A 22459-nucleotide genomic window follows, 5' to 3' on the forward strand; every position below is an offset into this window, starting at 1 on the left:
TGAAAAATGTACCGAATGAAAAATACACGTTAATTATGGCWGCATCCCGCTAACGGGATCGATATGACAACAGCCAGTGAAAGTGCAGGGCGCCAAATTCAAACAACAGAAATCTCATAATTAAAATTCCTCAAACATACATGTGTCTTATATCATTTTAAAGGTGATCTTGTTGTTAATCCCAACAAAGTGTCCGATTTCAAATATACTTTTCAACGAAAGCACTACAAACGATTATGTTAGGTCACCACCGAACCACAATAAGCACAGCCATTTTTCCAGCGAAATATAGCAGTCACAAAAAGCAGAAATAGAGATAAAATTAATCACTAACCTTTGATGCTCTTCATCAGATGACACTCATGGACTTCATGTTACACAATACATGCATGTTTTGTTTGATAAAGTTCATATTTATACAAAAAAATCAGAGTTTACATTGGCGCGTTACATTCACTAGTTCCAAAAACATCAAGTGATTTTGCATAGCCACATCGTTTCAACAGAAATACTCATCATAAATGTAGATGATAATACAAGTTATACACATGGAATTATAGATATACCTCTCCTTAATGCAACCGCTGTGTCAGATTTTTTTAAACAATTACGGAAAAAGCAAACCATGCAATAATCTGAGACGGCGCTCAGAACAATAGCCAAATTAGTCGCCATGTTGGAGTCAACAGAAACCAGAAAATACATGATAAATGTTTCCTTACCTTTGATGAACTTCATCAGAATGCAGTCCTAGGAATCCCAGGTCCACAATAAATGCTTGATTTGTTCGATAATGTCCGTTATTTATGTCCAATTAGCTACTTTGGTTAGCGCATTTGGTAAACAACTCCAAAGTCCCAAAGCGCGTCCACTATAACGTGACGAAATGTCCAAAGTTCCGTAACAGTCAATAGAAACATGTCAAACGATGTATTGAATCAATCTTAAGAATGTTGTTAACATACATATTGAATAACGTTCCAACCGGAGAATTACATCGACTTCAGTTGAGAGATGGAACAGAGCTGCCTATCACGTGAACGCTCGTGTTCAATGCGTGGTCACCTCATGGCAGTGATTACTCATTCCTGTCTCCTTCTGCCCCCCTTCACATTAGAGTAATCAGACAAAGTTCTATTGACTGTTGACATCTAGTGGAAGCCGTAGGAAGTGAAAGCTCATCCACATCTCGCTGTAATTTAATTGGGAGCTTGGTTGAAAATCTAACAGCCTCAGAAAAAATCCAAACAGGAAGTGGAACTTCTCAGGTTTTTGCCTTCCATATGAGTTCTGTTATACTCACAGACATAATTCAAACAGTTTTAGAAACTTCAGAGTGTTTTCTATCCAATACTACCGTTTACTCTGGGCACCTCTGTGCACCTTTCATCCAAGCTACTCAATACTGCCTCTGCAGCCATAAGAAGTTAATGGGTTTCCATTGCATTTTCAGCTATACTGATGGTCACAGAAGCTGTTGCTTTATATTGCAAATGTGCCCACTCTGGTCTTGGAACATACGCTTTAGCCAACAGCTCGCAGATACAGTGCGGGTAGACTACCTACATTATAAGATTATTATGGATAAGAGATATTATTTGCATTTGTCAAACTTCAGCCAAGCATCAATCATCATGACACCAGAATAGGAGCATCAAGCTCATCACCTTGCACATTCACTACCCTCTGAAGTTCATCATAACTTATTTAATCTGTAACCTAATAAACTGCATGGTTTCCAGAGTCGTAGTGGGAGGACGACACAACATATCATCACGTGACTCCAAGTTTACTTCGATATGAAGGTTATTAGATCAATAGTTGCGCATAAAGGTGTTTCCACCACAATTTCTCACATAATTAATTTTACCAACACAAATAGTGAATAGATCCTTGCGACATGGCACCATGCATTATCATGCTGAAACATGAGGTGATGACGGCGGATGAATGGTACAACAATGGGCCTCAGGATCTCGCCACGGTAGCCCTGTGCATTCAAATAGCCATCGATCAGCAAACTGCTCGCCCACACAAACATTGGCACAGACACATGCATACACACACACACACACGATAACATATGCACGATACATACACATGGATTTAGTACTGTAGATATGTGGTAGTGGTGGAGTAGGGGACTGAGGGCACACAGTGTGTTGTGAAATCTGTAAATGTATTGTAATGTTATTAAAATTGTATAAAGTGCCTTAATTTTGCTGGTMCCCAGGAAGAGTAGCTGCTGCTTTGACAGCAGCTAATGGGGATCCATAATAAATACAAATGCTCAACGCCATACGTGGTCTGCGGTTGTGAGGCCGGTTGGACCTACTGACAAATTCTCTAAAATGACGTTGGAGGTGGCTTTTGGTAGAGAAATAATTAACATTCAATTATATGGCAACAGCCTTGGTGGACATCCCTGCATTCAGCCTGCCAATTACACGCTCCCTCAAAACTTGAGACATGTGTGGCATTGTGTTGTGTGACAAAACTGTGCATTTTAGAGTGGCCTTTTATTGTCCACAGCACAAGGTGTACCTGTGTAATGATCATGCTGTTTAATCAGCTTCTTGATATGCCACACTTGTCAGGTGGATGGATTATATTGGCAAAGGAGAAATGCTCACTAACAGAGATGTAAACAAATTTGTGCACAAAATTTGAGATAAATATTTTTGGGTTGCATATTGAACATTTCTGTGATCTATTATTTCGACTCATGAAACCAACACTTTACRTGGTGTGTTTATATTTTGGTTAGTATTTTCTACAATGGTGGGGGAGTGCCAATATGGAGTAATTTTTACAATTTGTATTTAAAATGTAACCTTTATTTAACTAAGCAAGCCAGAAAAAAATCTTATTTACAATGACGGCCTACACCGGCCAAACCCGGACGACGCCGGGCCAATTGTGTGCCGCCCTATGGGACTCCCAATCACGGCCGGTTGTGAGATGCAGTGCCCAAAAGCCATGGTGGCTTCTAGTGGTGCGTGGGTCAGCCGTTTGTTCACCCGTACCCGCCTGCAATTGCTAATAACCCATCTGCAACCGCCGGAGTATGTGTGATAAAGTGAAAATCTGAGGCCTGCACCCAACCCTAACCAGCTAATTTAGAAAAATGAGCTTACGGCTACAGTCAGAGATGGAGGAACAATTGTTTGACATTTTGGTAGGCTATTTGTTAGTTAACTTGTCTATCATTAGACACAGTTTAAGTCTGAAGTTTACAAACACTTAGGTTGAAGTCATTAAAATGTGTTTTTCAACCACTCCACAAATGTATTGTAAACAAACTATAGTTTTGGCATGTTGGTTAGGACATCAACTTTGTGCATGACACAAGTCATTTTTCCAACAATTGTTTACAGACAGATTATTTCACTTATAATTCACTGTATCACAAATCCAGTGGGTCAGAAGTTTACATACACTAAGTTGACTGTGCCTTTAAACAGCTTGGAAAATTCCAGAAAATGATGTCATGGCTTTAGAAGCTTCCGATTGACATCATTTTGAGTCAATGAGGTGTACCTGTGGATGTATTTCAAGGCCTACCTTCAAACTCAGTGCCTCTTTGCTTGACATCATGGAAAAATCAAAGAAAATCAGCAAAGACCTCAGAAAAAACAATTGTAGACCTCCACAAGTCTGGTCATCCTTGGGAGCAATTTCCAAATGCCGCTAACGTACCACGTTCATCCCTGTACAACTTTGTTTACGCAAGTATAAACACCATGGGACCACGCAGCCGTCATACCACTCAGAAAGGAGACGCGTTCTGTCTCCTAGAGATGAAGTTACTATGGTGCGAAAAGTGCAAATCAATTCCCAGAACACAAGCAAAGGACCCTGTTGTGAGTGCTGGGGAAACAGGTACAAAAGTATCTACATCCACAGTAAAACGAGATCCTATATTGACATTAACCTGAAAGGCAGTCAGCAAAGAAGAAGCCCACTGCCTCCAAACTGTCATAAAAAAGAAGCCAGACGGTTCTAACTGCACATGGGACAAAGATCGTACTTTTTGGAGAAATGTCCCTGTCTGATAAACAAAAATAGTAACTGTTTGGCCATAATGACCATCGTTATGTTGGAAGGAAAAAGGGGGATGCTTTGCAAGCTGAAGAACACCATCCCAACTGTTGAAGCACAGTGGCAGCATGCATTGTTGGGGGTGCTTTGCTGCAGGGAAGACTTGTGCACTTCACAAAGAAGATGGCATCATGAGGAAAGGGAAATTATGTGCATATATTGAAGCAACATCTCAAGACATCAGTCAGGAAGTTAAAGCTTGGTCGCAAATGGGGCTTCCAAATGGGACAATGACTTAAGCATACCTCCAAAGTTGTGGCAAAATGGCTTAAGAACAACAAAGTCAAGTATTGGAGTGCAAGCCCTGACCTCAATCCTATAGAAAATGTGTGACAGAAACTGAAAAACTGTGTGCGAGCAAGTGGCCTACAAACCTGACTCAGTTACACCAGCTCTGTCAGGAGGAATGGGCCAAAATTCACCCAACTTATTTGGGAAGCTTGTTGGAAGGCTACCCAAAACGTTTGACCCAAGTTAAACAATTTAAAGGCAATGCTACCAAATACTAATTGAGTGTATGTAAACTTCTGACCCCCTGGGAATGTAATGAAAGAAATAAAAGCAGAAATAAATAATTTTCTCTGCTATTATTCTGATATTTCACATTCTTTAAAATAAAGTGGTGATCCTAACTGACCTAATAACCAACCTAAGACAGGGAATTTTTACTAGGATTAAATGTCAGGAATTGTGAAAAACTGAGTTTAAATGTATTTGGCTAAGGTGTAAGTAAACTTCCGACTTCAACTGTACATGTAGCTTCTCTTCTGTCATTATATGTAGGCCTAGAAGACTAAATAAACCCTTGCTCACCAGAATAATATAAATCGATAAAATTAGTGCTTAAATTAGTGGGGGTTTTCATGTTTTTAATTTAACCTTTATTTAACTAGGCACGTCAGTTAAGAGTAAATTCTTATTTACAATGACAGGCTACCAAAAGACAAAATACCTCCTGCGGGGACGGCGGCTGTGATTTAAAATAAAAAATATAGGACAAAACACACATTATGACAAGGGAGACCACAGCACTACATAAAGAGAGAGCTAAGTCAACAACATAGCATGGCAGCAACACATGACAACACAGCATGGTAGCAACAACACATGACAACAACATGGTAGCAACACAACATGGCAGCAGCACAACATAGTAGCAGCACAAAACATGGTACAAACATTATTGGGCACAGACAACAGTACAAAGGCAAGAAGGTAAAGACAACAATACATCACGCGAAGCAGCCACAACTCTCAGTAAGAGTGTCCATGATTGAGTCTTTGAATGAAGAGATATTTAGTGACCACAGAGAGTCAGGACACCAGTTTTAACGTCCCATCCAAAAGTCAGCACCGTATACAGCCAGTGCAATGTCCCCTTAACTGCCCTGGGATCTCCTTAGACCAAAAGAGAGTGCCCCCTACTGGACCTCCAACACCACTTTCAGCAGCATCTGGTATCCCATCCTAGGACCGACCAGGAGAGACTCTGCTTAGCTTCAGAGGTAAAACAGCAGTGGGATGCAGCATCCCTTAAACAGGTGCTTGCTGCATTCATATGCCACACAAGTTAGCTATTTTAATGTGGGGATATCGTTTGATCCTGATTCACTTACATTACTCTAAAGCCAATTCCTCCTTCGGGCCGCCTTTCCCTCCAGTTCTCTGCTGCAAATGACTGGAACGAACTGCAAAAATCACTGAAGCTGGAGACTCATATCTCCCTCACTAGCTTTAAGCACCAGCTGTCAGAGAAGCTCACAGATCACTGCACCTGTACATAGCCCATCTGTAAATAGCACATCCAACTACCTCATCCCCATACTGTTATCTATTTTATTTATTTTTGCTCCTTTGCACCCCAGTATCTCTACTTGTACACTCATCTTCTGCACATCTATCACTCCAGTGTTTAATTGCTATATTGTAATTATTTCGCCACTATGGCCTATTTATTGCCTTACCTCCATTATCCTACCTCATTTGCACACACTATATATATAGACCTTTTCTACTGTATTATTGACTGTATGTTTGTTTATTCCATGTGTAACTCTGTGTTGTTGTTTGTGTTGCACTGCTTTGCTTTATCTTGGCCAGGTCACAGTTGAAAATGAGAACTTGTTCTCAACTAGCCTGCCTGGTTAAATAAAGGTGAAATAAATCACAAAAAAAAAAAAAAAAAWGTCCATTTCGCAGCTTTTCTCTTATTGAATTCAACTCCGACATTGTATTTTTGCCTCTGTGAATCGACGTTAACTTTTTCTTCCCTTTCCCAAAAGCATTTATTTGGTGATTGGCGTGTAGGCTATTTACTCTTGTACGGTTAGGCCCTAATGCTTAGGCGTACGTACTAATGCCTAAAACAATGAAAGAAAAACTTCAATGTAGTCTATAGATATAAATTGCACAAGAATTATACATTTATAGATTTAAGGTATTGTTTTCTCTCCTTATGTTTCCAAAACCGTACCGCAAGTGATGTGTGTTAACGTTTAGAGTAAGCGTCGGGGCTCTTAAAAAGTCCCCAGGGAAAAAGGCTTTATTAGGCTGGACACATGACATTTTTAACAATGCTTTTTTCTAATATAAAGTAGTTCATTGCATCTGTGGTGGAGCCCAGTTCCATAATATTACCATATATCCCAGCTGCCTGCAGTAGTTTTGAAGTGATCACGAAAAAACAGGCCTTATTTTAGGGCATTTTTCACCCTGCCAGCTCATATTAGTTATATTGTGCACTGTGGCACCAACTCGCCTTAATCCCATTTTAATCCCATCTAATCCCATTTTGTTGTACTATGTCACAATGGCAGCTTCGCTATAGTTGGCAATGGAGACCTGCTCACGTTATTTATAGTTAAAATGTGAATGACAAAAAAATACTCATGGAACTCTGAGGTCGTCCCATTGTTTACTATAAGGAAATATAGGTATGTCTGTCTATTTTGCCAAATATCTCRCAATGTGTATATTTAGATTTGTAAAAATTGGACACCATTTTAATCATGAGAATCTCCTCTTTCTAATTATGTAAGGTTGGGCAGTGTATCCCGTTGTCATCAAACGCTAGCCCCGAAATACCTTTTGCCCTTGGAGCTCGAAAATGTCATCCACATAGAGTTAAATTAGAAGTGCCCATCCAGGAAGGCTCAAGGTCATTGGCCACTGATAAAATGACGTCAAATCACGTTATATCTACAGTAGCTTTGATTGGAGTGATCGTGTCAACATCATACTTTCAAAATCTTAGCTAGCAAGCTAGCAGTCACCGATAAATTGGTCCACATGGAAAACTAAAGGCATAGGAAACATAAATGACTTGGTAACAGGAAATACATTAGAATTCAAAAGCAATTTTGGACTGACCAATATTTTCAAATACATGCAACTTCAAAGTTTTGATTTGAAATCTTTTGGACATCAGAGTAATCTTGAGGGAATCTTATTTGAGTCTGAAAAGTATGTTCATATGATAGATAAGATRTACAAAACCTTGCAGAGAGCATATATAACTGGCAATATAAAAAATATAAACTATTGGAACCAAKGCTAAAAATAACTGATGTTGAAACAAGATGGAGGGGATGTTGGAGTATAATTTACGAAATTACAGTTAACGAAAATGTATGCTTAATCCATTATAAACTAATGTGTCGAATTTATTATACAAATGACAAAATTCACAAATTCTACAACAACGGCAGAGTCATGTCTTAAGTGTAAAACTAACAATGACTCAATAATCCAGGCTTTCTGGAAATGCTATGAAGTCCAAAAGTTATGGGCGGAGCTAGAAAGTTGGCTGTCAAAAGTATTGCATTGTAAACATACTTTTAATCTGTCTGTCTGCATATTTCAAGACATGACATATGGGGGTGTAGTGAGAYACCCAATGCTAGATGATTCTCTTCTCATCAATCCGCCATCATTAACACAATGAAAATATCAAATGATTTATTAAATTGGTAGAAATGTAAGGCCATGTGGCAAACAATAATGCAGGCACTAGGGATGAGGGTGTGAGCATGTAGGTCTGGGCAGATAAGATGTAATAGTTGTTTCTGTGCATCTGTAAATTCAATTGTTGTTCGTATGTGTGTGTTATGTTTGTATCTGGTGTAGGGTCAAAATTATAAAAAGTAAGACAAAAAATGTATGTCAACACCTTGTCTTGAATGCAACCATCTAATCCAGGCCTACAAAAAGGGGAGACACAAATTGTAAAATATGACGTCCATCTAGTCTGAAGGAGGAAATTATTGTCCCCCCAAAAAACCTTCCAGTGGTGCTGATCTAATGATAAAGACAGTGAATATACATGCACTCACCGGAGATATCGATATGCCCGACGATGCCCTCTGCTGGTGCCAATAAAATAGGCTACTGTTTGCTCAATTGGGATTGAGAATTTTGATAACTAGAGACAATTACAGTATTTTCTTTGTCTTCTCTTTTCAGCAATAACCATTTTCTTTCTAAACTATGTTTTTCCTACGGTTGTATTTTGAAATATTGCGATAGGCCTAGCCTAGACCAATTTAATTGTTTTTCACTGACGTCTGCAACTCAACAATCAACTATTTGGTAGGCTATTTGCCGTGCGCTGCCCAAATTACTCGTTTAAAACAATCCACACCTCATTTTTTAAAGAAGCTACTGATCCTGTGGCCAAATCATGCTCTCTGGTATGGGTGGATTGGCAATGTGGCAATGTTGACAAATGTCAAATGGGCCGGAGTCGGACCATCTTTTTGTAGGGTGGGCTGGTCGAAATTTACACAATTTATAATTATTATTTTTATTTAAAGGGACACCGCTGGTGGCCATGGGCCTGGTAATGATTTTTGTGCAATTTCTCAGTTGTCATAATAACATACACTGAGTATACAAAACATTAAGGACACCTGCTCTTTCCATGACATAGACTTATCAGGTGAAAGCTATGATCCCTTATTGAACCACTTCAATCAGTGTAGATGAAGGGGAGGAGACAGGATAAAGAAGGATTTTTTAGCCTTGAGACAATTGAGACATGGATTGTGTATGTGTGCCATTCAGAGGGTGAATGGGCAAGACAAAAGATTTAAGTACCTTTGAACGAGGTATGGTAGTAGCTGCCAGGCACACCGGTTGTGTCAAGAACAAGCAACTCTGCTGGGTTTTTCATGCTCAACAGTTTCCCATATGTATCAAGAATGGTCCACCACCCAAAGGACATCTAGCCAACTTGACACAACTGTGCGGAGCATTGGAGTCAACATGGGACAGCATCCCTGAGGAAAGCTTTCAACTTCTTGTCCATTCCCCGACGAATTGGAAAAAACAACAGTCAAAAAAATTAATCATAAGGAACAAGGTTTTGAGTGTCTGTCCTATATCTAGGAGATATAAGAAAGCTCAGGAAATATTTACGTTTTTTTACACATCTTTTACCCATTATTTTTGTTGGCACAAAACTACCTCCATATTAGTTTGTAGCTCCAAGTGTTACCAACTTGTGATACTTGTGGGGTTCATAGAGCAAAACGGAGAACACCATTGTGTTCGTGAGAGTCTCCCCTGTCTATAGAGTGTGTAGGCCAAACAGTTCGGATGCTACAGGCGTTTATGTGAGAAGCAGGAGCGCAACTTTGGCTATATTCTTTTTTTTAAATCCAGTCGGATAAACACTCCAAACAGCCTACCCAACCGCTCGGGAGGCGTCCACATGGCCCTGAAGCACACTGTTGCCTAGGTTTGTATCACATTCCAATTATAAAACTTGGGGGGACAAAAATGCAATTTCAGAATGTGGGGGGGCATGTCCCCTGTCCCCAGTGAAAGTTGTGCCCCTGGTGACACGCAGATGATGCGGAAGGGCGGATGCAGTGGATTGAGATGCAGGCCAATCAACAACAACAAAAAATATATCTCTAGCTTAAATTTAGGGATTTTTTTATAATGTTACTTAGACTGAATTTTTTTAATAGTAAATGACTCATGTAAAAGTCACCCTGTAAAATACTAGCCAACTTGAGTAAAAGTCAAAGGATCTGGTTTTAAATGTACTTAAGTAGGCTACTGTGGTGGGAAAAGTACTACATTTTCATACTTAATTAAAAATAAATGCTATACATCAAATTCCAGTTAAAGCAAACGAGACGGTATGATTTTCTTTACAGAAAGAGAGGAGAATACTAGTCTTTCGAACACCAGCCGCTGTGAAGTCAAGTGGGTCGCGCGTCAGCCAAGTAAGAAGGGCGGGACTAGACGCCCTTGATCCAATGAACGAGCACTGTGAGAGCGTGATGCGATGACGTAATGAGGCGAACAGAGAACGCGCAAAATTCGAAAGTGGACCGGAAGTAAAACCAACCGCAGGTCCGCACACAGCAAGAGGATCCTAATGTTTTCTTCTTTCTTTTTTTTTTTTTTTAAGTATATTGTCCGTTGGCTAAGTTTTAGATAGGCTACATTACGTTTTTATTATATGTACGTACTAGGTTGGAAAGTTCATTCGTATTCTATCGCTGTTGGTTTGCTTGCAATGAATGTGTTGCATTATCCAGGGCAAGATAGCTAGTTGACTAGCTGTTATTGCTGCTCATAGCTAACGTACCAGCTGGTTTTGTGATTCTAAAACTGTTCCTGCTGTGTCAATCTCTGTTGGATTAGGAAAGAGTCAAGGCGTCGGTATGTTTAAATTCAAATATCAAGGGAGCGTGAAAGATCTGGCGTCTCTCGATCCAATGACCAGTCGCTGCTCCCGCCTCAACCACCTACTGCAGGTGAATATTACCAATTTCTCAGTTGTCATAATAACATACACTGAGTATACAAAACATTAAGGACACCTGCTCTTTCCATGACATAGACTTATCAGGTGAAAGCTATGATCCCTTATTGAACCACTTCAATCAGTGTAGATGAAGGGGAGGAGACAGGATAAAGAAGGATTTTTTAGCCTTGAGACATGGATTGTCTCTGGTGTACCTACTTGATGTACTGCCTTATAGATGGGCTAGTAAGAGAGAATAATCAAAACAACAGTAGAAATACATACTCCTAATAATTTGGTTATAAGCTAGCTTGCGACTAATATAGCTAATTAGCTCAACAGTTAAATGCAGATAAAGGTTCAGCAAGGTCTGAGATGGTGGTTGGCAAGCCTCGTTGAATTGATAAGAATGATTCATGTATGCCCCTGTTGCTTTAACACTCCAGGGAAAGATATCCAACCATGGCCTACAGGGTGGGGTRAATGTGACGAGGGAGGAGCTGTTGGACGCTCTTCTCCTTCTCTACCAGGAGTGCTCTTCCCCAGACCTGATGAAGATAGAATATGTGGCCAACTTTGTCAACAAGTGTAAGCATTTGATTTGCATCTGTCATTTACTCCTGAAGTGTTTTAGTAGTAAAGGATATCATCTTATTCCACTCCTATGTTTAATAGGGATGGGTATTTTACATGTTTTGACTGTTGGAGTACYTGCATGTAAAACAAATATGTGTGCATTTATCTATAGGCCTATGCCAACAGTGTGCAACAATGCCTAATTCATCATAACCATTACAGATAGCATGGCCCATATATATTCAGTCAAGAAAAAAGCAAGTGCAATTTTAATATTCATTTATTGAAACCGTAATATCAACTGGTTATATCATATTGTGGAACACAATCTTCAGAACCTCAGCAGTGGCGCTTGCTTGTAGAAGCCTATTGCTGTGTAATAGCATAGCCTTGCTTTGTTAATTTAGCAGACAATAGACTGTTATTTCCCGAGCCCTTTTCCACAGTCAAAAAAAAATATAGTGTAATATAACAGAATAAAATAGAACCTCATATTTTTCCCAAGTGAAACAATTAGACAGAACAATTAGACCGTGCGAAGGGATGCGCATCTCACGTCTGGAAGAGTTATTCTCAAAGAGTGATCATTTGAAACGGGGCTCAATTTGGCGAGTTGAAATACTTTTTTTCAGGGTTACAAACCAAGATCTGCCTTTTCGATATATAGGCGTTCAATTTAGTTTGTCCTGCCTGTTCTTTGGAATTTTCTAATTSGATTAACAATTCCACATTGAACTCTGCATGGTGGAGAATTATGGCCATGACATCTGTTTGGTGAGTAGGCCTATGCTTAATGATTCTGATGAAAATGTAGTTTTTGTTTTAATCAAACTAATGTTTTTGCGTATTTTCAGTTTCGAACCTGTCTGTTTAGGGTGGTTATAGGCTAAGCTAACCAATTCTTAATGGCACTAGCAGTTCGCAAAGGAGCCTAAGCGGATAATAGATAGGATGCAATTAGTCCAAAACTGCTGCTCGTGGTTGGAACACATATTTTCCTACTTCATTCAACAAGTCCATTTTGAATTTGTGAACTGTCATCATTTGGCAAGTAATGTAGCTTGTGTATCCCATCAGTTAGATAATGTTTTTAAAAGCATTGATTTCTGTAGGCCTAATGGGAGCTTGTGTGCTCACTCAGCACATGTGTGTGTAAGTAGCGGTCAGAACGCAGTTGAGTGAATGAGACACTGAGAGGAAAGGGAATTTAGGGAGAAGAACCTGCGATGCTTGGTTTCTTTTTTCTTGTGCCCCCGCAAATGTACATGTACAAATGGAACACTAGAGTCAAAGCAAGTTAATGTTGTCTTCTAGGTGAAATTACACTTGCCTGTTCGGGCGAACCACAAAGCGCATTGCACAAAATAGTTTGACAGTATTTATTGAAAAAAATGATCTCTGGTTAAAGATTGAGCTTTGACGTTTGTTCGAATACTCAATTACTAATGTTTAACTGTGTATGTGTGTGTGACTCTCAGACTCTGAGGTGGTGTCAGAGTTACATGAGTTGCAGCCTGGATTGCGGGACTTTGAGAAGCGCGGGGTGGTTGGACGTGGCCGCTTTGCTGAAGTACAGGTGGTCCGAGAGAGATCCACAGGAGATGTGTGTGCCTTGAAGGTCATGGAGAAGGCAGGCCTGCGCTCCAATGAAAATGTAAGCTACACAATTTTTCATTCTGCTCCAAAAATAGTTATTAATTGTGGAGGCGTATCCTCACTTCCATGTAAATCATAGAATTTTCACTTAGTCATGCATCAATGTCGAAGAGAGACTGAAATTCAATGTAAATGGAAGTAAGTATTCACCTTTGACTGAGGTGTCAATCTGTGAAAACTGTACCATGTTTGGAAAATATCCGTTGTTTGTGGTTTCCTGAAATGTAGTTGACAGGCAGGTGCATTCCCTTCCTCTGTAACTGACATTCTGTTCCTCCCTCAGGTGTTCTATGAGGAGGAGAGGAAGATACTGGCACTGAGCTGCAGCCCCTGGATCCCACGGCTTCTGTACGCCTTCCAGGACCAAGACAATGTCTACCTGGTAACAGTATTGAAATACATAGGTTATGGCCTATGAGTTATTTGTTGAGTTATTGACACCACAATGCAATATCAATATTCAACACAATTTGTCAATCTATAGATATTACTTGCGAGAATGCCCCTAAGACAACGCCGAAAATGATGGCCATGGCCACTCGTCTGTCTCGCTCGAAAACATTCTGCTTTCACAGAAATGTCTCGTTAAAAACAAGGCAATTTGGCTGGGAACAAATCAGATTCCAGATTGTTTAGGGGTCAGTACAGCGGTGGGCCCTAGGGCCGAACGCGGCCTGTTTTGTACTTCAATATGGCCTGGGACCCTATATTTACATCCGTAGTTAAATGAATTGATCATGGCATTGCGCTCTGTCAATCCAAATGGAACCCGGGTTGCTATTCAATTTTCTTACATAGTCTTATACCTCTCCACTGCTATCCATCAGATGTCCAATAGATGGCGTCATGTACCATATTTTGTATTAGGCTGATAAACAGTACTATAGATTTTCAAAACATGTTATCGATGCATAGTGTTTGCGGGGTATGGATGCTGCCATGTCTTTTCATAACAACAACAAGAATATAAACCGAATGCATGCATAAATAGCATCTATAGGCCTTAGTAGGCCGTCATTGTAAATAAGAATTTGTTCTTARCTGACTTACGTAGCTAAATAAATAATCAAATTGGTTTTGTTCAAACCGTTCATTGGTTTAATTTTCKTTCCTTTGCAGCCTTCTTTGAGCCGCTATTACAATTTTGTGGCCTGTAATTCAATTTCTRAATCCCAAATGTGTCCCTTCAGCCAAAAAGTTGGCATTTTAGATGTTTTTTCCCACTTTACCTAATCAGTACAATTGTGTGTTTCCCTCACTGTACTCCATTTGCTGTTGGAACGCTCTGTCCAATTCTTCCTGGGAATTTAGTGGGAGTAGAATATCCAAAACAAATGCCAAGTGAGCAATGCATTGCTGCTCGGAAAGCGAACTGAGTGGCTTAAATTAGAAATTAGTTGTTTTCCATGTCTGCTTCAGCTCAGTCAGCCCCCACTCCCAGCTCTGATCTCTGCCCACACTTCCATACTGAGCCCAGTGAAAATACAAAGAATCCTTCTCTACCCAAGTGTCAGACTGCTCCAAAGTGTCTCTCAGTACCCTGTTGCTAGGTAACCTCTTTAGAATGCTGCTGTTCATTCAGACTCCCCGACCATTCATGCGCTGCGGTATGCTCCTCGTTGCTGAACTTTTAACACCCCTACTGGTAGCTGCTGCCTTTATTGCTTCCTGTTTATATTTAGAATGCATGGAACAACGGCAGCACTGGTAGAATTAATTAGAAACGGTTGCTTTGTTATTTTCTATGTATAGCCATGTTGTTTTTACTTATTATTTATAGTTGTTATTCACAGTGTATTTATTCCTCACTATTTATATTTTTTATAAAAAGTTTATCTTATCTTTAACTCTGTATTGTTGGAAATGGACCCGTAAGTAAGCATTTCACTTTTAGTCTACAGCTGTTGTCTACAAAGCATGTGACAAGTATTTAAATTTGATTTACAGACACATTTTGGAGCTCTTGGTGGTTTAATATGGGACCAATGACCATAGAAACTGTGTTGTCTGCAATGTGGCGTGGTGATACTTCTGTCTTTTTTCGCAGGGTTTAAAATAAACACAAAATGAATGAAGCTGTTTGGCCAGGCTGTTGCAAGACAGCTTCCTGTCTGTCTGATAACATGATTGTCACGTTACTATGCACATGGCTGTGTCTGTGTTTAATTTCCGTGTGTGTGTTGATAGGCGATGGAATACCTCCCGGGTGGGGACCTGATGGCCCTGATGAACAGATATGAGGAGCAGTTTGATGAGGCCATGGCCCAGTTTTACCTGGCCGAACTAGTGGAGGCCATCCACGCTGTGCATCAGATGGGTTTTGTCCACAGGTGACTTCCAAATTCCACACTTTTAATACACTCAAATGGGCTGCACACCTCTGTACCGCTAATGTGAATCCCCAGAATAACAACGTGACTTGTAGTGTCAATGTTCATATACGGTTAATACACCACAGGTATAAGAGCAAAATCCTTCTCGCTCTTTGTAAGATCTCTCACCTGGGTTTAAGGCAAATTGTTTTGTCTGGTCTCGCTCCTCCTTGTCCTTCTGTTCCCATTTGCTTTCTCCTGCATTCTCTCACATCCTCCTCGCATCTTTCCTGTTGCAGAGATGTCAAACCAGAGAATGTACTCATTGACCGCACTGGGCACATCAAGTTGGCAGACTTTGGTTCAGCTGCCAAGCTCACTGCTAATAAAAAGGTAAAAGCTCACACATCAGAATGAATATATTGAAGAGGTTTTCTTAATTTTCTATTGAATGTGTGATAAGGTTGTGCTGCAAAAACAAACCAAAAAGCTCATGTAACTACAAAATTGCTGGCTCCATTGAAACAAAATGTGAAACCTGTGCAAGGGATGGATTACTACTCAAACATTGGGTTATWACATAATGCAATAGCAGTTATAACTTCCACATAATAACTTTAATTTAGAGATTATTCATGAGGTGAGAGTAACTGAGATGGCTGTTTTGCAGGTGTTTACCCCCAGGGCACCTGTCGGGACGCAGGACTACCTGTCCCCTGAGGTCTTGGGGGCTATGAACGGGGGGTCCCAGTGTAGCTACGGCCTAGAGTGTGACTGGTGGTCACTAGGGATCATCGCCTACGAGATGATCTACATGAAGTCTCCATTCACCGATGGCACCACCACCAAGACCACCCACAATATCATGAACTTCCAGGTAGGGTCCCATTATTATATTCAATACGTACTGTCTGATACTTCTTGCACTGGTCTGGAAGTCTGTAAAAAGGTACGGAATAATAAAGAACTGATATCCTGGAAAAGTAGGTGATTTTTATTTTGAATCTGTAAAATGGATGGCTATAAAAACACTTTGAAAAAAGTGATAGAGGTGGGGGGGGGTTTACCTGACAAATTATATATGAGGCTGTCCGCTATCTCTTCAGGCAGTCTAAAGGGAAAATAGGCGTAGCAGTTTTACACCAACTACAGTTGTCATATCAAAACATTTAGTGATTCTTGACAACCTTGCCACAGAGTTATCTGAATTCTATGTTTAAGACCGTTGTGACTCTGCATTCTGTCCCTATCGTTTCCTCCCAGCGTTTTTTGAGGTTCCCCCAGGATCCAAAGGCCAGTAAGCACTTTGTAGACCTGGTTCAGAGTCTACTCTGTGGAGCACAGGAGCGGCTAGGCTTTGAGGAGCTCCGTTGTCACCCCTTCTTCTCCACTGTGGACTGGAACAAGCTGAGACAAGGTGAGACCTGGCCCCCTCCTAACTGACCAGGGTCGTATTCATTAGCCACCAAATGGAAAACAAATGAACTTGTCCAATAAGAAACACTTATTTTCATTTTCCATTTGCGAAACGTTTTCAAACTTATCCGTTGAGTGCCCTGATGAGTATGACCCTGGTTATAAGCTGATCATGGTCCTCTCACCTCAGCCTTGTTTATGAATGTGTGTCTTACATCTGTTAAGTGTTACAAGGTAGAGAATAACCATTTGAAGAAAAACTAGGGTTTGATTTGGTTTAAAGGGATTCACTCAAACTTAAAGCTGGCATGGTTTTCCACTTAGCTTGGTTGTTGATTCACTAAGACAGTTTTTAGATATACAGTATATTTTGCTTACTTCAGTAAATGGCTTGTAGAGCTCTTTCTTATTTATCGATGGAATGCACAGACTTGAAATACAGCACCTAAGTGCTTTCCATGCTTCACTATACTACTAAAGGAAACAAATATTGTACACAGTACACTACGTACAGCGTAATGTACACACACACACACACACACACATACACAGCTGCTGATCTCTCCTCAACATCCCCCCTCTGGACTAAGCTGGCCTCCTGCCAGACCGTAGCGAATCTCATTATCTCACAACTACTGATGCCACTACTACTGTGTGTGTGTGTGTGTGATCCCCAGGAGAGCAGGGAAAAGGCTGGACATAAAGCCTGACACTAGGATGAGGGAATATATTAATGAGAGAAACGCTTGTGTGTTACAGCTCAGAATCACTCAATAGCATTGACACGTGGTGAGAATGTCATGAGAAGAATGCCAGAGCCTTTGATTGACCAGATATGTGAAATTGCCTCATTGATGCTCACAATATCAGATTGTTGTCAGGGTAAATAGATGAATGTCTGGAATTAGAATTACTGTGGACTATTCTATTTCTGGAAGAGGATTTACTGGAATATATTTCCTTTCATGGAAGAGCTGTGATTTGTGGACCCTGATTGAAGGAAAATTGTTGCTGAATTCAGTAAGAAATGGAGTCCTGTATCCAAGTACTTGATCATAGAGCTCCTTTGTTTCATTGACATTAAAACACAGCATCAGGATGTTTTGGCGCAGCGGTCTAAGGCGCTGTATCTCAGTGCTAGAGGCGTCACTACAGACACCCTGGTTCGAAACCCAGTCTGTATCACAACCGGCCTGTGATTGGGAGTCCCATAGGGCGGTGCACAATTGGCCCCGCGTCGTTCGGGTTTGGGCGGTGTAGGTCGTCATTGTAAATAAGAATTTGTTCATAACTAACTTGCCTAGTTAAATAAAGGTACAAAAAAAGATATGTGACCTGGGTGGCTATTCACCCACCTAGCTTAATGGGCTATTTGTCAAATATGCTGATCAAAGGAACATTGGTGAATCAAAATACTGCCTCTGCTTTAAAATGCTCTTAAAGACTACCATAAGATGGTGTGATTGGTGTGCGTCTTAAATGTGCGTGTGTGTTGTGCAGATGTATGAGGCTGGGCTTGTTAATGGTTGAGTGAGTGCAGATAGAGCGCTAGGCTATAGGGCTGTGCTTTGGCGGCTATGGCTCCAGCTGATTAGCCCGAGCTGCTGCAGTGAGAGAGAGGGAGACGCTACAACGTATTTATGGGAGGGAGGGAGGGAGGCAGAGGAGAGCAATTTATGAGTGTGTGTGTGTGTGTGTGTGTGTGTGTGTGAGAGTGCGCGAGTTGCTGCGCTACAGCCACGTCGCATGTTTCTTCTCACTTCCCCCGTTTTTTTGTATCTGTTGACTCTTTCCCGGCGTATCTCTCTCGCTCATTCACTCTCTCTCTCTCCCTCGTTCGTTCTTTTCTCCCTCCCCTCCTCCCGCAGCCCTCCCTCCCTTCGTGCCGACGCTCCGCGCCGAAGATGATACCTCCAATTTTGAGGAGCCTCCGGAGAAGCCTCGGCCCCGGCGAGCGGATGCCCAGCGAGACCCCCCGCGGCCGGGCTTCCAGGGCCAGGACCTGCCCTTTCTAGGCTGGTTCTTCAGCAGGGCGTTGACAGCGCTGGCCAAGTCTGAGTAAGTACTGTACCTTGACCTGCGTCTGTCAGCCGAACCCCTCTCTGCTTGATAGGCGTCATTCACAGGTGGTGGCAGGTCTGATCTGCCTCGAGTAACGCCACAGCAACGCTCTCCAGGTATCATCCAACCATGTCTTTCTATATGCTGCCTGAGTCTATAGGCTGTTTTTTTCCTGCAGTGGCAGTGCTTGGCTGGTGGCTCTATTATGGGCTTGGTGGCTATGTGCTGTGTCAGACGGAATGAGGGGAACTCCTCTCTCTCCTGTCTCGTTGGAGACAAGCCCCTCTTTCATGCGTTCATCCAGTCATAAACACAGACCGGATTCTGACTGTTTTCACCATTTGAAAACAGAGCTGATTGAGAAAGGTTGGGATAAAGAATGAGACGAGAGGTTTGTCGTCTACCTCTGACTGCTGTGGAGATCAGACACACCAGAGCTGAATGGTAGGAGAACGTTGCTTGCTGATGTTATTGGACTATCAGAGCTGGTTGGTATTCCGGTGAGTGTGTCGATGGCGTGCGCTGCTGTGAGGTGGAGGAGACCCTCCCCTCTCTCCCCTCCTCAGTTGTGTGCATGTTATGGTGCTCTGCCTTTGTTATTGCCGCGCAGTGTATAATGGCTTTGCCAAATTAACAGCGGTGTGGTTTGGTTGGTAATTGACTCAACTAGTCAGTGGCTTGCTGATTCCCTAATAATGTTGCCCCTGGTTAATTTCTAGCACTGACTGTTCCCTCTGGCAGGTTAATTGCAGAATCTGTGGGTGATGATGCAGAAAAGGAACAGAAAGAAGAAAAGGCGCACAAAAAATATGAAACAAAAGGCAGATTAGATTAGTCAGAGAAAGGAGGGATGCAGATTGGTGGAGAGAACGTATTTCTATGGAAACGAGGATGTTTTTTTGACCCATCTCTGTATGTCTCTCTTTTTCTCGCGCTCTYGCTCTCTCTCTCTACTCCCTATTTTACATTCATATATTTTATTTTCTCTCCCACGATGATGCATCTCCCTAAGAAACGGTGATCTGTTTTTGGTTTTATTTTTTGCACTGCTTTTAATGGTACCAAACAAGCAGCGCAAACAAGACACAGAAGCTGATTGTGTTAACATATGAGGGCTTGTTGTATATTAAACTGCTCATTAAGCCCAATTAGGGAAAAATGCAGAGCAATCCAGGCAAATGGTCATTTGTTTAGCATAGTGGAAGCAGATGGGAGCTCCTGTAGCTGACAAGTGCTAACATGTAACCACACAGAGCCTGCCCAGCCATCCATCCTGGCTATCTATGAAAATGCAGCCAGCGCTGGCTGTTGATCTATGATCTCTGCACAGTGTGATGGAGGCAGTGATGCCCATCCTGTGTGTTTTGCTGTTCGCCAGCCACCGTCTCTCCCAGGGGCATTGTGATGATGGGGGAAGTATGTTGCTCAGTACGCCCTCAAGGAAAACTGATGCTGATTGTTGTGGATGCGTGTTATGTCATGTACCTGTGTTTTTGGCATTTCAATGTATCAGTCMGTTTCAATCTGTACTCATGTAATGGTGGTCCTGAGCGCTCTAGGAAATGTGCTGTTGTATTTACATTGCAATGTTTCTCATGGTTTGTTTGTCGGACCATATGTCGTTACGTAAACAAGATTCTCTGTGATAGCTAGACATTGACTTGTTGCGGCTAGAAGGCTGTGCGTGATGACGTAGTGGACGTGAAAATAACGTTGGCGGCAAAATTCCTATGTACTGACTACAAGTTAAATGGGTTTCCATCGGATTTTCAATTCAGATGGTTTTGTCACGCAGAAAGTATTCAGACCCCTTGACTTTTCACCCAAAAAATAACGTTATAGCCTTATTTTAAAATGGATTACATAGTTTTCCCCCTCATCATACTACACACAATACCCCATAATGACAAAGCAAAAAACATATTTTTGAAATTTTTGCAAATGTATTAAATATTCTTTTTTTTAAATGAAATATGACATTTACATAAGTATTCAGACTTTTTACTCAGTACTTTGTTGAAGCACCATTGGTAGTGATTACATCCTTGAGTGTTCTTGGGTATGATGCTACAAGCTTGACACACCTATATTTGGGGTGTTTCTCCCATTCTTCTCTGCAGATYCTCTCAAGCTCTGTCAGGTTGGATGGGCAGGGTYGCTGCACAGCTATTTTCAGGTCTCCAGAGATGTTCGATCGGGTTCAAGTCCGGGCTCTGGCTGGGCCACTTAAGGACATTCAAAGACTTGTCCCGAAGCCACTCCTGCGTTGTCCTGACTGTATGCTTAGGGTTGTTGTCCTGTTGGAAGGTGAACCTTCGCCCCAGTCTGAGGTCCTGAGCGCTCTGGAGCAGGTTTTCATCAAGGATCTCTCTGTACTTTGCTTCGTTCATCTTTCGCTCGCTCCGGACTAGTCTCCCCGTCCCTTCCGCTGAAGAACATCCCCACAGCACAATACTGTCACGATCATGCTTCACCGTAGGGATGGTGCCAGGTTTCCTCCAGACGTGACGTTTGGCATTCAAGCCAAAGAGTTCAATCTTGGTTTCATCAGAACAGAGAATCTTGTTTCTGATGGTCTGAGAGTCCTCCAAGCGGTCTGTCATGTGCCTTTTACTGAGGACTGGCTTTAGTCTGGCCGGTCTACAATAAAGGTCTGATTGGTGGAGTGCTGCAGAGATGGTTGTCCTTCTGGAAGGTTCTCCCATCTCGACAGAGGAACTCTGGAGCCCTGTCAGAGTGACCATCAGGTTCTTGGTCACCTCCCTGACCAAGGCTCCCCCCCCCCCCCCATTGCTCAGTTTGGCCAGGCGGCCAGCTCTAGGAAGAGTTCTGGTGGTTCCAAACTTCTTCCATTTAATGAAGGCCACTGTATTCATCCTGTCTCTTATACACATCTAGATGTGTATAAGAGACAGCGATTGCTCAATTTGGCCGGGCAGCCAGCTCTAGGAAGAGTTCTGGTGGTTCCAAACTTCTTCCATTTAAGAATGATGGAGGCCACTGTGTTCTTTGGGACCTTTTTTTGGTACCCTTCCCCATATCTGCGCCTATACACACTTCTATCTCGGGGCGATACAGACAATTCCTTCTACTTGGTCTTGGCACGTAAGCTCTAGCCAACAGCTTGCAGATACAGTGCAGGTAGCCTATAGCCTACATGATGATATTTTTATGAACAAAAAGGTTTGACAAACTGCAGCCAAGGATCAATCATCATGTCATCAGAACAAGACCCTCGATTTTTATTGGAAAGGAGAATCAAGTTCATCACCTTGCACTTTCACTACTCTGTAAAAAGTGTAGACTAATAAACTGCATGGACTACACAACATACAGTGTTTTCAGAAAGTATTCACAACTTTTTCAACATTTTGTTCTTACAAAGTGGGATTAACATTTTTAATCTGTACAGGCTTCCTTCGTTTCACTTGGGTTTAGGTTAGTATTGTGGAGTAACTAMAATGTTGTTGATCCATCCTCAGTTTTCTCCTATCACAGCCATTAACTATTTTAAAGTCACCATGGTAAAATCCATGAGCGATGTCCTTTCCGGCAACTAAGTTAAGGACGCCTGTAT

The 22459-nt window shown here is 41.5% G+C and overlaps 1 protein-coding gene across 2 annotated transcripts in view; it reads left to right on the top strand.

The window, feature by feature from the left end:
- Positions 1-10438: 10438 nt before the first annotated feature.
- LOC111964570 (citron rho-interacting kinase-like) overlaps positions 10439-22459 on the top strand; it is a 53354-nt gene continuing 41333 nt past the window's right edge. Inside the window, exons 1-10 of one of the 2 annotated variants that reach the window (XM_023988421.1) lie at positions 10439-10575; positions 10759-10871; positions 11308-11449; positions 12916-13091; positions 13377-13475; positions 15281-15423; positions 15705-15798; positions 16076-16282; positions 16669-16822; positions 18690-18879. In XM_023988421.1, coding sequence (XP_023844189.1) covers positions 10779-10871; positions 11308-11449; positions 12916-13091; positions 13377-13475; positions 15281-15423; positions 15705-15798; positions 16076-16282; positions 16669-16822; positions 18690-18879 — 1298 coding nt within the window. In that variant the 5' untranslated portion in view covers positions 10439-10575; positions 10759-10778. Of the gene's footprint in view, positions 10872-11307; positions 11450-12915; positions 13092-13376; positions 13476-15280; positions 15424-15704; positions 15799-16075; positions 16283-16668; positions 16823-18689; positions 18880-22459 lie in introns of both variants that reach the window. The other variant, XM_023988428.1, reaches the window with a different exon arrangement.

This window comes from Salvelinus sp. IW2-2015, linkage group LG1 (genome assembly GCF_002910315.2).
Source record: "Salvelinus sp. IW2-2015 linkage group LG1, ASM291031v2, whole genome shotgun sequence".
Taxonomy (NCBI): Eukaryota; Metazoa; Chordata; class Actinopteri; order Salmoniformes; family Salmonidae; genus Salvelinus; species Salvelinus sp. IW2-2015.